Genomic DNA, 16,294 nt, shown 5'->3' with positions numbered 1-16,294 from the left:
AAGGGTTGGTTTTAACAAGAGCCATCTCTTCGTGACAGTCTAAAATAAAGGAGAACGGTAAATAATGTCAAGGAGTTTGAAGATGTAAAAAGGTGGAGCTTACAGCAAATGGTCTCTATATTTTTCAATAAGTATGAAGTGTGGTCCTTGGCTAAGAGGGTTAGGTTAGGAGGAGGTATGGGAGACTTCAGGAAAGGCAAGGAGATTTAAAACAACCTTTTTGAGTTGTAGGAAAGAGAATCAAAATGGAAGGATTAAAAGAACTGTCATACTGCTTCAGTGAGAACCCATTTGAGGTTAAATAGCTTAAATTTGTAGTGGTCCTACTCAGCATGCTAACATGACTTCCTCCATTTCTGAGACTCATGAGTAGGAGTGGAGGACATGTATGGTTCGTGAATGAGATGGGGCTATAAAGGATGATGAATCAAAAGACTCAAGAGGAAAGGAGAGTGTAATCTTGAAGTGATTATATAGGATTGAGACAGAGAATAAAGGACATTGAAACCAGAGCAAGGGTAAATGGCTTGAGAGAATATTGAGGGATGAAAAGACTGTGCAGTATTCTGACTCTAAATTCTACTATTCCCTTTATCTTTTAAAATACTAACTAAAACTGGATTGATATATGATGGCAGAAGGAGGATACTAAGATTTTACTGGGTAGCATCAGAAGTATAGAGGTTTCATCTGAAAATATTGAGCAACATTTTTCAGTTTTCGTTAGGTACTGTGGAATAATACAGAGATACATAAGGTAGGGTCCTTTTCCTCAGGGTACTTAGAAATTTATGGAGAAATAAGACATTCACAGATAATTGTAATACAATGTAGAATATGACAAATGTTCCAAGACATAGCAAATATTTTGGAAATTAAAAGCATTGAAATATCTCCAACTGAAGGAATTAAAGGAAACTTGGGGTAGTGAACAGAGAACTAGTCTCAGAACCAGGAAAATTTGGGTTCAAATCCTAGCTCTGGGAGCCTGAGCAAGTCACTCAAGCTCTCAGTGCTCCAAATAACTCTCTTCAAGCTAAAAATAAATTGCTGTAAAGGTACTGACCTGCATTGGTGGAGGAAGTTTCCTCATTAAGGAGTTTCCTATACCAGTGAAACCACAGTTCCATTCCCTATCTTTAGGGATATTTATCAGAGCTGTGCTGTTGTTGTTATTTTTATTGTCATCTGAGCTTGATCTGAAAGAATGGATGGAGATACAAAAATTCACTGAAGAAAATAGTTCTTTAAAAATTAGAATGGCACAGATAGAAGCTAATGACTTTATGAGAAACCAAGAAATTATAAAACAAAACCAAAAGAATGAAAAAATAGAAGACAGTGTGAAATATCTCATTGGAAAAACAACTGATCTAGGAAATAAATCCAGGAGAGATAATTTTAAAATTTTTAGACTACCTGAAAGCCATGATCAAAAAAAAGAGTCTCGACATCATCTTTCAAGAAATAGTTAAAGAAAACTTCTCTAGTATTCTAGAACCAGATGGCAAAATGGAAATTGAAAGAATCTACTGATCACCACCTGAAAGAAATCTCAGAATGAAAACTTCCAGGATATTATAGCCAAATTCCAATGTTCCAACTTTGGGAGAAAATATTGCGAACATTCAGAAAGAAACATTCAGATGTCATGATGCCACAGTCAGAATCGTGCAAGATTTAGCATATTTAGGAATATGATATTACAGCAGGCAAAGGAGCTAGGATTAAAACCAAGAATAATAACCTACCCAGAAAATGTGATTATAATCCTTTGAGGACAAATGGATATTTAATGAAGTAGAAGATATTTGAGCCAAATATCCCATTACAGGGTATATACCAAAATAATTCCACCACCTTTTGTGCTAACAAAAAAGTTAGAAGTAAAATGCATAACCTTAACTGAACAGATCATGGTGTATGAGGTAGTGGAGTGTTATTGTGGGTCTTGACTGATGTAGATATATCATTAATAAAACTTGGAAGTTATTTGGTAAGCAAGAAAAATGTCAGGGTAGAAGAGAAGAATCACATAGCAAGAATGTATTAAATAATGTGTATACTGTATATAAAATACCATGGAGCTCGTAATCTAATTGGGGGACAACTAGATATGTACCCTTAGGAAACAATTTGAGATGTCATTTTTTAAAGATGCTAAATAGTATAAAGTATGTTATTTCTAAGAGAATGCTGAATATTCAAATTGCTAAAGGTGGGGTGAATTGAAGTTTTTCTGGGAGAGATTTTTGAGGGCTATATTGGATGTAAATTCATAGAAATCATCAGGGAAACTATCAGAACAAAGTCACATGTGATTAAATGATATAAAAATGACCCCTTAGATGGAGGAGTTTGTTATTTTCCAAAGGGTTTGATTTCTTTTATTGCTTATTGTTTAAATTATCTCTATTTTCTCCTTCAAATTTTCAGCTAATATGGCTGTTGCTACAGGAGGGTGCATCTACTTCATCACCTACCTTCCATACTTGTTCATTAGTTCTCGATACAACCAGATGAGTCTTAACCAAAAGCTGTCTGCCTGTCTACTCTCAAATATTGCCATGACATTGGGGATCAATCTGCTAGTCAAGTTTGAAGTTAAAGGTGAGCATTTTCATTTTAAAATTCCATCTCTGTTAATTTAGTCCTTTAACAGATCTAAAGAAATGACAGCATCATCCTAGAATTTTAAATAGAACTGAAAATGTACTGACTTTATCATGTTTCCTGTTATTTAGAGGGAATTTTGGATAGTTCTAAGTTAGCATAGAAGTAAAAGCTTATTGATAATTAGATTTTTAAACATTTTTTTGTTTAGTTTTCTTTAATGTATCCTTTCCAAGGAGACTGTGACCTATACAGTTAAGAGTTTCATGATATGGATAGAGTGAGATTTTCTTTCTCTAAAATAATCTACAAAGTGATTGATCCATTCTTTTTCACAATTTACTCTTTACTAAGTTTTTGTTTCAGATAGTCATAAAGTGACTATTAAATGCCTCTTAGCTGCTGAGCAACTATGCAAGATCCTCTGGGAATACAAAAGAAGTATAAGGAACAAGCTTCTCTGAGAAGTTTCCACTAAGATTGAGGCTGAATATAAGAAACAGTTACGGGAATGTAAGACAGTATAGATGTTAAGTGTTGTTCAGAGAAGGGAAAATTCACTAAGAACTCTATATTCAAGTCTTATTCTATTTTAGGGATGTCTGTCACATCCTTTTTCTTCTATCTGCTCACTATCTGCCTCACAGGAGGCTTTTATTGCCTCCTGTCCAGCTATTATAATAGTTGTTGGTCACCCATTTTCTTTCCTGTCCAATCCATCTTCCAAAGAACTTCTAAGATAATCTTTTCTGAGAAACAGCTCTGACCCTATTCCTAACCTTTGTGTGACTACCTATTAACTCTGCAATAAAACACAAGCTTCTTAGTCTGTCATTTAATGTCATCTGGAATATGGTTCCATCTTTATTTCACATTCCTTTCCTTCTCCCACACTACATAAAAGCCACTACTAGTAGCTCTTCCCAAAGTTTCCTTTCTTTCTACTCCCTGATTCTCACAGGCTAGAATGAGTTTCCTCCTCAGCTTTTCTTTACAGAATCCTTATCTTCATTGAAGGTTCTGCATTAATGTTAGGAAATTAATGCTAAGGAAAACTAAGCCTTCCAAACGATTTGTTCTTTTTTCTCTCCTTAGTTCATGTTGTATTTACTTATATTTTTACTATCTCATTAGTAGAATATAAACTTGTTGAGAGCAGGAACAGCATCATTTTCGTCTTCTTACCTACAGAACCTAGCATGGTGTCTTCCAATTTTTTTTCAATTAAATTAAATTAAATGGTTTCTGGGGAAGGTAGTATTTGTGCTAAGTTTTCAGCCCAAAGAAGAGAGAACAAAAGGAATATAGAGTATAGGCAAGGAAAACATAACAAACAAAACTTGCAATTGAGTGAATAAATTCATGGGCAAATAGACCTGTCTCATCTGAGAGTTTATGTTAGACCATGAAACTAAATAAAATTATATTCATATGGCCATTTTATGAAGGATGTGAATACCAGGCATACAAGTTTAGTCTTTATCCAATGGGCAATACGATACCACAGTGTTTTCCTAAATATGGGGGGTGAAATGTTGAATTGAATATATTTGGGAAATTGCATGTTGGTTGATGATCTTGTCAACTTACATAAATTTAATTATGATCTCTATTACCAAGAGCTCACAGATCTGTATACCCAACTCTGATCTCTCCCCTGAGCTTTAGTCTCACACCTCCAGTTGCCTATTAGACATTTCTAACTGGATATCCCTGAGACTTCTTATTCAGCATGTACCCCCTCTTCTACTACCATTTGTCTGGTTCTTCAGAGTTTTAGTCTCAGTACTATTCTTATCTTCTCTCATTCCACACATCCAATTAGTTACCATATCTTTTAATCTCTATATCCATAGGTATCAAATCTGACAATTTCTCCCTCTTCACATAGATAACACCTTAATTCAGTCCCTAATACCTTTTACCTAGAGAATTAAAAATAACCTCCAAAGTCTTTTCACTCCATTCTCTTACCGTCTTCCATATTACTGCCAAAATGATTTTCTGTAAACACATATCTGACCATGTCACTCCACTGTTCAATAAACTCTAGGATTTCCCTGTTTCCTTACTAGAATAAAGTTATCTTCTCCATTCAATTGAGAGAATAGGATTCTTTTTTTTTTTACAAGTTCAGCTTGCTTTTTTAAAAAATTTATTTATTTTCAGTTTTCTACAATCACTTATATGAGCCTTATATTTTCTCCCCCTCTACCTCACCTAGATGGCATGCAAACTTATTTGAGTTCCACACACATATTCTTTTTTTTTTATTTTTTTTTTTATTTTTTAATGTTTAACAATCACTGCCATACAATTGCGATTTTATCCCCCCCCCACCTGCCCCCCACTACCCCCCTCCCTCCCCACGACTGCATACAATTCTGTATAGATTCTACATATACTTTCCTATTGAGTATATTTTCACTATAGTCATGCTATGTAGTCAGACTAAGATAAATGAAAGAAATCATATAACAAATCAAAACATGATACACAAACACATACACATACACAAACATGATCTGCTATATTATGTGAGTGACTTCCATATTTCTCTCTCTGAGTGTGGAAGGCATTTTGCCTTGAGATCCACCATTGGGATTTTTTTTTTTTTTGTAAGAAGTTCTTGTGTTATTACAAAAATCTAAGTCTACCAGAAAAAACTCTCACACACTGTGGTCGTTGCTGTGCATAAAGTTCTCCTGGTTCTGCTCCTTTCACTCAGCATCAGGTCATATAAGTCCTTCCAGGCCTCTCTGAAGTCTTCTTGTTCATCATTTCTTATGGCACAATAGTACTCCATTACATTCATATACCATAATTTATTCAGCCATTCCCCAATTGATGGACATCCCCTTGACTTCCAGTTTTTGGCAACTACATAGAGTGCTGCTATAAATATTTTTGTACATGTGGGACCCTTTCCCATTTTTATGATCTCTTGGGGATATAGTCCTAGTAGCGATATTGCTGGGTCAAAGGGTATGCACATTTTTGTAGCCCTTTGGGCATAGTTCCAAATTGCTCTCCAGAATGGTTGGATGTGCTCGCAGCTCCACCAACAATGAATTAGCCACACACATATTCTTATTAAATACATTTTCACTTTAGTCATGTTGCATGGAAGAATTACAATGAATGGGAGAAACCATGAGAAAGCCAAACACAGCAAAAACATAACACAAGAGAAAATATTTGACTTCATTCTGCTTTCCAATTCTATAGTTGTTTCTCTGGATGTGGATGACATTTTGCTTCAAGAGTCCTTTGGGAATGTTTTAGGTCCTTACATTGCTGCGAAGGGCTAAGTCTACTAGAAAAATGCCCCACACACTGTGGTCGTTACTATGTACAATGATGTCCTGGTTCTGCTCCTTTCACTCAGCATCAGTTCATATAAGTCCTTCCAGGCTTCTCTGAAGTCTTTCTGTTCATCATTTCTTATAGCACAATAGTATTCCATCACATTCATATACCACAACTTGTTCAGCCATTCCCCAATTGATGGGTGTCCCCTTGATTTCCAGTTCTTGGCCACCACAAAAAGAGCTGCTACAAATATTTTTGTACACAAAATTTTTATGATTTCTTTGGGATACAGTCCTAGAAGTGAGATTACTGGGTCAAAGGGTATGCACATTTAGTTCAGATTGCTCTCTACCTCACAGCTCCACCAACAATGAATTCATGTTCCAACTCTCCCACATCTTCTCCAACATTTATGATCTTCCTATTTTGTCTGTTACCAATCTGATAGGTATGATGTGGTACCTCAGAGTTGTTTTGATTTGCATCTCTCTAATCAATAGTGATTCAGAGCATTTTTTCATATGAGTATAGATAGCTTTAATTTCTTCCCCTGAAAACTGCCTGTTTATATCCTTTGACCACTTATCAATTGGGGAATGACTTGTATTTTTGTACATTTGACTCAGTTCTCTATTTTAGAAATGAGGCCTTTATCAGACAGTAGTTGCAAAATTCTTCCCTAGTTTACTGCTTGCCTCCTAATCTTGGCTGCATTGGATTTGCTTGTGCAAAAAACTTTTCAGTTTCATGTAATCAAAATTATCCATTTTGCATTTCATAATGTTCTCTTTCTCTTTTTTGGTCATAAATTTCTCCATTCTCCATAAATTTGACAAATACACTATTCCTTGCTCCCCTAATTTGTTTATAGTATCAGTTTTTACATCTAAATGATATATCCATTTGGACTTTATTCTTGTATATGGTGTCAGACATTGGTCCATGCCCAGTTTCGCCATGCTGCTATCCAATTTTACCAGCAGTTTTTGTCAAACAGTGAGTTCTTATCCCAGAAGCTGGGGTCATGGGTTTATCAAACAGTAGATTGCTATATTCATTGGCTACTGAGTCTTGAGTACCTAACCTATTCCACTGGTCTACCCTTGTATTTCTTAGCCAGTAGCAAGTAGTTTTGATGATTGCTGCTTTATAATACAATTTAAGATCTGGTGGGGCTGGGCCACCTTCCCTAGAATTTCTTTTCATTAATTCCCTTGATATTCTGGACCTTTTATTCTTCCAGATGAATTTTGATATTATTTTTTCTAGTAGTTTGATTGATATGGCACTGAATAAGTAAATTAATTTAGGGAGAATTGTCTTTTTTATTATATTGACTCAGCTTATCCACAAACAACTGATATTTTTCCACTTAGATCTGACTTTATTTGGGCAAAAAGTGTTTTGTAATTGTGTTCATATATTCCCTGGGTTTGTTTTGGCAGATAGACTCTCAGATATTTTATAATGTCTACCACAGCCTTAAATGGGGTTTCTCTTTCTATCTCTTGCTGGTGGGCTTTGTTAGTAATATATAGAAATGCAGGTGATTTATGTGGGTTTATTTTGTAATCTGCAGCTTTGCCAAAGTTGTTTATCATTTCAAGTAATTTTTTACTTGATTCTCTAGAATCCTGTAAGTATATCATCATATCATCTGCTGAGAATGATAACTTAGTTTCTTTTTTGCCTATTCTAATTCCTTCAATTTCTTTTTCTTCTCTTATTGCTAAAGCAAACATTTCTAGTACTATACTGAACAACAGTGGTGATAATGGACATCCTTGTTTCACCCCTGATCTTATTGTAAATGCATCTAGTTTATCCCCATTGCATATAATGCTTGCTGATGGTTTTAGGTAGATACTGCTTATTATTTTACAGAAAGTTCCATTTATTTCCATGCTCTCCAGTGTTTTCAATAGGAATGGATGTTGTATTATGTTGTTGAGATAATAATAGGGTTTCTGTTAGTTTTGTTGTTGATATGATCAGTAATGCTGATAGTTTTCCTAATATTGAATTAGCCCTGCATTCCTGGTATAAAACCTACCTGATCATAATGTTTTATTCTCATGATAAGTTGCTGTATTGTTTTTGTTAATATCTTATTTAAATTTTTTGCATCTATATTCAGTAGAGAAATTGGTCTATAATTTTCCTTCTCTGTTTTGGGTCTACCTGGTTTAGGTATTAGAACTATATTTGTATCATAAAAAGAATTTGGTAGGACTCCTTCTTCACCAATTTTCCCAAATAGTCTGTATCATATTGGAAGTAACTGTTCTTGAAAAGTTTGATAAAACTTGCTTGTAAATCCATCTGGCCCTGTACATTTTTTCCTAGGGAGTTCATTGATAGCTTGTTCACTTTCTTTTTCTGAGATGGGGTTATTTAAATATTCAATTTCCTCTTCTGTTAATCTGGGCAATTATGTTTTTTTAAATATCCATCCATCTCACATAAATTGTCAAATTTATGGGCATTAAGTTGGGTAAAATAATTTCTAATTGTTGTTTTGATTTCCTCCTCGTTGGAGGTGAGTTCACCCTTTTCATTTTTTATATTGATAATTTGGTTTTCTTTCTATTTTTTAAATCAAATTGACCAAAGGCTTATCAACTTTATTAGTTTTTCATAAACACAACTATTAGTTTTATTTATTAGTTTAATTGTTTTCTTAATTTCAATTTTATTTATCTTTCCTTTGGTTTCCAGCATTTCTAATTTGCCATTTACTTAGGGATTTTCAATTTGCTCTTTTTCTAACTTTTTTAGCTGCATGCCCAATTCATTGATCTCTTCTTTCTCTATTTTATTCATGTAGGCAATTAATGATATAAAACTTCCTTTGAGAACTGTTTTTGCAGCATCCCATGAGTTTTGGTAGGTTGTCATTCTCTTGAATGAAGTTGATTGTTTCTATAATTTGTAGTTTAACCTACACATTCTTTAGGATTATTTACTTTCCAATTAATTTTTGGCCTATCTTTCGATGGCCTTTTATTATATGTAATTTTTATAGCATTATGATCTGAGAAGGATGAATGGACTTTCTCTGCCTTTCAGCACTGGCTTGTGAGGTTTTTATGATCTAGCATATGGTCAATTTTTGTATATGTTCCGTGTACTACTGAGAAAAAGGTATATTCCTCTCTATCCCCATTCAGTTTTCTTCAGAGATCTATCATATCTACCTTATCCAGAGTTCTATTCATCTGCTTCACTTGTTTCTTGTTTATTTTGAGGTTAGATTCATCAAGTTCAGAGAGGGGCAAGTTGAGGTCCCCACTAGTATAGTTTTGCTGTCTATTTCTTCCTGTAACTCCCTTAACTTTTCCTCTTAAGTATTTGGATGCTATACCACTTGGAGCATATGTGTTTAGTAATGATATTGCTTCATTGTCTGTGGTGCCTTTTAGCAGCATATAGTTTCCCTCCTTATCCCTTTTGATTAGATCTATTTATGCTTTTTGCTTTGTCTGAAATTAGGATTGCTACCCCTGCTTTTTTTACATCAGCTGAAGCTATTATGTATTCTGCTCCAATCTTTTACCTTTACCTTGTGTGTATCCCCCCATTTCAAATGTATTTCTTGTAAACAACATATTGTTGGATTATGGTTTTTAATCCATTCTGCTGTCTGTCTCTGTTTTATGGGAGAGTTCATCCCATTCACATTCACAGTTATGATTACTATGTGTCTTTTCCTCCATCCTCTTTCCCCCCATTTATGCTTTTAGTTCTCCCTTTCCCTCCACAATGGAGTTTTAATTTTTGACCACTGCCTCCTTCAGTCTTCCCTCCTTTCTATCAGCCTCCCTTCTTCACTCCCTTTTAGCCTCCCCCTACCTTTTCTTTCCCCTTTCCCCTCCAACTGCCTGTTGGGCTAGTTAGATTTCTATACTTACCTGATTTTGTTGTTCTCTCGTTCAGCCAAATCAGATGAGAGTAAATCTCAAACAGTGCTCATCTCCCTCCCCTCTTTCCCTCTACTGTATTATGTTTTTGTACCTCTTCCTGTAATGTAATTTACCTTTTTATGCCTCCTCATTTTCACATCTGCTGTTACAAACCCTTCGCACCCTTAAATCACATTTTTATCATCATATCATTTAATTTACACCTGCTTCCTCTCTGTGTATATCCCTTTTAAATATCATAATAAATATACAATTCTCAAGATTAACAAGTATCATCTTCCCTTATAGAGATGTAAACAGTTTGCCCGTATTGAATAGCAAGTTGTTTTTTTTCCCTGTTTACCTTTTTATACCTCTCTTGAGACTTGTATTTGAAGATCAAATTTTCTATTGATCTCTGGCCTGTTCATCAGGAAGGTCTGGAAATGCCTTATTTCATTGAATGTCCATCTCCTTGCCTGAAGTATTATGCTAAGTTTTGCTGAGTAGTTGATCCTTGGTTGTACTCCATGCTCCTTTGCCTTATGAAATATCATATTCCAGTCCCTCTCAACTTTTAACGTAGAAGCTGCAAGGTCTTGTGTGATCCTGACTGTAGTTCCTCAATATTTGAATTGTTTCTTTCTGACTGCTTACAGTATTTTCTCCTTTAATTGATAATTTTGGAATTTGGCAACAATATTCCTTGGTGTTTTCAGTTCGGGAACTCTTTCTGAAGGTGATCAGTGTGTTCTTTCGATGACTGTTTTGGCCTCTGGATCTAGGACCTCAGAGCAGTTTTCCTTGTACAGGCTCTTTTTTTTTCATCATGACTTTCTGGTAGACCAATTGTTCTTAGATTTTTCTCTCATGGATCTATTTTTCAGGTCAGTTGTCTTTCCAATGAAATATTTTACATTTTCTTCTATTTTTTCATTCTTTAGACTCTGTTTGATTCTTGATGTCTTAAAAAGTCATTAGCTTCTACTTGCCCAATTCTAATTTTTTATAGATTGTTTTCTTCAGTTAGTTTTTACATCTCCTTTTCTGTTTGTCCATTGTTCCAATTAGGTTTTGTATCTCTTTATCCCTTTGTCCAATTTTCTTTTTACATTTTCCGTGAATTTTTTTCATATTTTTAAAATCATTAGCCAATATTTCTTTGATCTCTCCAATTTGGCTTTTAAAACCCCGCCTTGAGCTCTTCCAAAATACTCTTTGGTCTTGCAACCAGTTCATATTCCCTTCTGAGTTTTCAGATGGGAGTACAGTCTCAATGCTGATCTCTTCGGTATTCATGTGCTGGTCCTTGTCCGCACAGTGAGCTTCTATGGTCTTTTCTTTTCTGATTTGACTCTTGCTCATGACGATCACCCTTTTCCTGTCTTTTAGAGTGGATCTCTCAGAGGCTTCTGGGGCACAGGGGTCTCTGTCCCACAGTTCTCATGCTTAGAACTTGAGACCTCTGGTTCTTTCATCTAGAAGCTACAATGCTGCAGCTTACCTGGTGATGAGCTAGCACTGTGCTAAAGCAGGGGCCAGGTGAAGTCTTTCTAAGTTTCCCCTGATTTACTCAGGAGCTCACTACACAAGGTGTGGGGGAAGGGTGGTCTGGCCATCTGAGGTCTCTTCTCCTGAGCTAGAGCACAGACAGGCTCAGTGGTTGGTGAACCCCATCTGCACTAGTGTCTTTCTGATTCTCCTGCCTGTACTGAGGCAAGCCTGGGTCCTGATGTTGGCGCTTATGGGCTCCACCCTCCTGGGGCTCAGTATCTCCTCCAGGTTTGCTGAGGTGTGGCTCTCTGGGGCAGCTCCAGTCCTGCACTGGTCCCCTTCAGTCACAGCAATAGGGAACCCCCCCCCCTTTGCGATTTTCCTAGTCTCTCTGTCTAAGAAACTGTTTACCCTTTCAGCTGATAACACTGTTCCAGAATTTTTCCTGGGGAAATATTCTCTGGATTTTTCAAGGTCAGCAATGGGAGAGGGAAAGCATTTACATATCATTGCACCATCTTGGTTCCCAGAAGTTCAGGTGCATGACTTACATACATTTTTTTTGCAGACTGATAGTCTCAGGAGCACTGCTGCTGTTACCTGGGTCTCTGCACTTCTCTCTCGCTCAGTTCCACTGGACTCCCATCCTGGGCTGATAAGTTTGAGAATTTGCAGTGCTGCTGCTGCTTCAGACCACCCTGAGTTTCCTGCTCAACTTTGCTATGGCAGGGTCCACACTGGTACAGCCTGTACACTGTGCATTCTGTACTCCTCCAGCCCCTTGCAACAGATTCTTCCCGTTGACCTTCCGGGCTGTCCTGGGCAGGAAATCTGCCATACTCTGTCTCCTAGTGGCTTCTGCCACTGTAAAATTAGTTCAGATTCTCTTTTTAGAGGTATCTGAAGGAGTTTGTCTTAGCACTTAGGTAAGTACAAGCTCTCACTCTGCCATCTTGGCTCTGCCCAAGAGAACAGGATTCTTTTAATTGGCAAGTCTAATGACCTTTTCTCAATTCTAAACCTTCTTGACTTTTTTGCAGATTTGGACACTATCATTCTTGATTCCTTGATGTACTCTTCTCTAGGTTTCTGTGGTACTGCTCTATCCTGGTTCTCCTCCTGTCTGAGCACTCTTTCTCAGTTTCCTTTGCTGCATCTTCATCTAGGGCACATCCACTAAATAGGACTTCAGCCTTTTTTTCTTTTTTAAAAAAAATATTAATTTGTTTTCAGTTTTCTACAGTCACTTCCATAAGTCTTAGATTTTTCTCCTCCTCCCTCCCTCCCTGAGATGGTATGCAATCTTATATGGGTACTACACATACATTCTTATTAAACACATTTTTCACATTAGTCATGTTGCACAGAAGAATTAAAACGAATAGGAGAAACCATGAGAAAAACCAAAATGGGTAATTTTGATTACATTTAATTAAAAAGGTTTTGCACAAATAAACCCAATGCAACCAACATTAGAAGAGAAGCAGAAAACTGGGAAAGAATTTTTGCAACTAGTATCTATTGCACCAGGCTCAGAGTGGAGGATGTGTGAAATTAGGACATTAAAGCGTTGTTGGTAGAGTTGTGAACTAATCCAACCATTCTGGAGAGCAATTTGGAACTATGCTCAAAAGGGGTATAAAATGTCTATACCCTTTGATCCAGCAATACCAGTACTAGGTTTGTATCCCAAGGACATCGTAAAAAAGAAAAGGAAGACATATACAGAAATATTTATAGCAACTCTTTTTGTGGGGGCAAAGAATTAGAAATTCAAGGGTTGCCCTTCAAATGGGGAATGGCTGAACAAGTTGTAGTATAGGAATGTAATAGAATACTATTGCACTATAAGAAAGAGTTGAAGGGAAATACCTGGACTTATACAAACTGAACCAGGAGAACATTGTACGCAGTAACAGCAACTACAGACTTAACTCTTCTCAGCAATACAGTGATCCAAGATAATTCTAAAAGACTCATGATGGAAAATGCTATCCACATCTAGAGAAAGAACTATGGTGTTTGAATGAAGATCGAAGCAGACCCCTTGGTTATCCTCAGCCTGGTTTGACCCATTTGCCAAAAGGGTTTACTGGGGTGTGACCGCTGCACATGCTGCAGCTTCTTGAAGCCATAGGTGAGAGTTAGGTGGAACAGGTGGACACCAAAGGTGGAAAGAGCCCTAAAAAGGACTCAGCAGCCATCACACCAAAGGTACTGGTTCTCCCTGAACACACTTTATACCCCACAGGGAAAGAGGAGAAGAGGGAAAAGGAATTAGAAGGAGAGTAGATTAAGGGAGGAATTAGTCTTAGGCAAAGCAGTCTCTAAGAATATATAAAAAATATAGATCTTTTGGAGTTAACAAGTAAGGGGAAACTGAGGGAATACATATAAATTGGAGAAAACATGAAAAAATTCTAGCATATTAATGTGCTGAAATGATGGAGGATGTGCAAAGAAACCTGGGGAGACCTCTGTGAGTTCGTTGTTGTGATTGTTGTGGTTCATCCTTCATTCTTGAAAAAGATCAATGCCACCAGGAAGGTGATGTCTTGATTTGACTTGCAAATATTGAATTTGGATTTGGAATTGGATTTAAGTGAAGCAGGACTGTGCAAAATGACCAATCTCACTCCTCCAGAGCCATCTGGGTTCAGTGGCAAGATACAGATAAGGACAACTGGAGATGGCCCTGGATGCAGTGGGAGACCTTGACCTTTTTAAGCTAAGTTCTTTCCCAGGTCTCAGTTTAGAGTGAAGTGAATAGAACCAGGTGAGGAACCTAAAAAATGACAACAGTATTGCAAAGGCAAATAAATTTGAAAGAATTGGGAACTTTTATCAGCATGTTAACCAACAACAATTACCAGTACCTTGATTTTTTTCCCCAGAGGAACCCCAAATTCCCTCCCCTTCCCTCTTCCTCTCATAGGAACTTCAGCTGCATCATTGATTTGGAACTTGATGTTATTATTCTGACAAGATGTGTGCACTTACTCCTTGACCCAAAGATAGGGGCCATTGAATTTAGAAAGTCAAAAGAGAAACTATATCTATAAGCAGCCAGAATTCTCCCCAAGTCCTTAACACATTTAGAGGTTGTATTATGCCACCAAGTTATGACCCCCTTCACTATCCTAAAGCTCAAAATATACCTCTATTGACTATGTTTACATTGCATGTTACTCCCAATCTGATAATAATATGCACATTTCTATAATGTTTTAAAGTTTAAAAGTTCTTTCTAGGATAAAAAAAATAGTACTCTAGATTAAAACCTCAGATTTTTATATTCCAGCAGCAAAACCACACATCATCATCCAACACATTTTAAAACTGTGTATATCTCCTTCCAGAACACACATTTATTTTATGAACATGTTTTGAACTGTGGTTTCTACTTTTAGTTCTTTCCTAGATGTACAGCCTGTACCCTAGTCCTGCAGTATTCTAGTACTTGGAGAAACTGAAAACAACATAGTCAGTGTTTAAAAAAACTGGATGCTAGAGATGATGAATTTGCCTCAGGGCTCACATTTAGTTAACTGCATTACAAAGTCCTTGCATTCCAAGTTCTGTTCCTTGAGTTTCTAGTCCAAACCTAACAAACCCTGTGAATCAACTTAAAGTCTTATTTATTGACCTCAAATCTGAATTATCATTTCAAGGCTTGTTTAAATGTAGTTTTTGGTCTGACCAGGTTTAGGCTTGAGCCATGGTCTGCTGATGAAAAGTGAGATGACTGCAACTAACACTTGTTTGATCATGATTCATTTTTGTATAGTTTGATAATATGGTGCTAGCCAAAGGAGCATTGTTGCATGTAAGTAATATAGATGATGGCTGCCTAATATACCCTTTACATAACTAGGCTTTATTAAAAAACTGGTGCAGCTTAAGCTTGTGACAGATTCATTTCTCTTAGTTAAGGCCATTTCCACAAAAATCAGTGCACAAATTCTAATGTTTAATAGTGAGTCCAGTCCTAAAATTCATTGCTATTTTGAAACTTATGTTTCAAAACAAATTACTACTTGCTGATGTTCCATTAAGGAGAATTACCTGGGAGTAGGCTACAGATTTTTTTTTTCATTCATCAGGAAGCTTCAAAGCAACTCTGATTAGGCTTAGCCTAGTCTACCTAATAACTGCCTCTTATTGTATATTTCAGGAGATGGAGTTCATTGGGATAGCCTCATGGATACAGTGAGCATTGAGGATGACTTAAGTTTTGGACATGTTCTAGGAATGATGCTTTGTGATTCTTTGTGCTATGCTTTAGTAGCTTGGTATATGGAAAGTGTCTTTCCAGGGGAGTATGGTATGCCTCAACAATGGTACTTCTTCTTGAAGGTGAGTTCTAAAGATATTGTTTAGATTAGTTGTATCCTTGTGAGTTTTTTTTTTGAGGGGGGGGAGGTGCTGTTTGGTAAAAGAGTGATCAGCAGAATTCCTAATCCTACAGAACTTATTGTAAGCAGACATTTTTTTCCTCTCCTGGATTCTGGATTGTATCCTAGATTAATCCACAAATGAATTCATTTAAACATGTCTGCAATTTAATCAGATGGTCAGATGACCATCTTGCTAGTCAGATCTAATAAAAAATATATGTTAAATATTATCTGTGATCATAGCATGCATACCACCCTAACTGTGAGTAATTATCCCCCTTCTAGTAATACATGATGAATAAAAAACTATAAAGTGCTTTGTCTTTAAAAGAGAGTTCCAGAGATAAAGAATAGTGTTATTCCACTAACATTTTCAGAAACACCCTGAGACATAAGAATAAACCCCTTAAAATAATTCCATCAACTCTCTAAAATGGTAAATAAGAATATATTTATAAACTTCAACATTAAGGATGTTGATGAAGCTGAAAGAATGTATGGTCTTTGACCTACATGGAATACTACTTGCTTGAGTTACATAGAGTCATGGTCATATTCAACAATACGGTAGCAGTA

The 16,294-nt window shown here is 36.4% G+C and overlaps 1 protein-coding gene across 4 annotated transcripts in view; it reads left to right on the top strand.

Moving 5' to 3' along the window:
* The window catches only part of LOC140497225 (phospholipid-transporting ATPase ABCA3-like), a 192,015-nt gene that overhangs the window by 42,035 nt on the left and 133,686 nt on the right, over positions 1-16,294 (top strand). For all 4 annotated transcript variants that reach the window (XM_072597904.1, XM_072597905.1, XM_072597902.1 and 1 more), the window contains exons 10-11: positions 2,437-2,610; positions 15,496-15,677. In XM_072597904.1, coding sequence (XP_072454005.1) covers positions 2,437-2,610; positions 15,496-15,677 — 356 coding nt within the window. The remainder of the gene's footprint in view (positions 1-2,436; positions 2,611-15,495; positions 15,678-16,294) is intronic.

The sequence above is a fragment of the Notamacropus eugenii genome, chromosome 3 (genome assembly GCF_028372415.1).
Source record: "Notamacropus eugenii isolate mMacEug1 chromosome 3, mMacEug1.pri_v2, whole genome shotgun sequence".
Taxonomy (NCBI): Eukaryota; Metazoa; Chordata; class Mammalia; order Diprotodontia; family Macropodidae; genus Notamacropus; species Notamacropus eugenii.
Note: the sequence above shows the minus strand (reverse complement) of the source record. Positions and strands in the feature narration are given on the sequence as shown.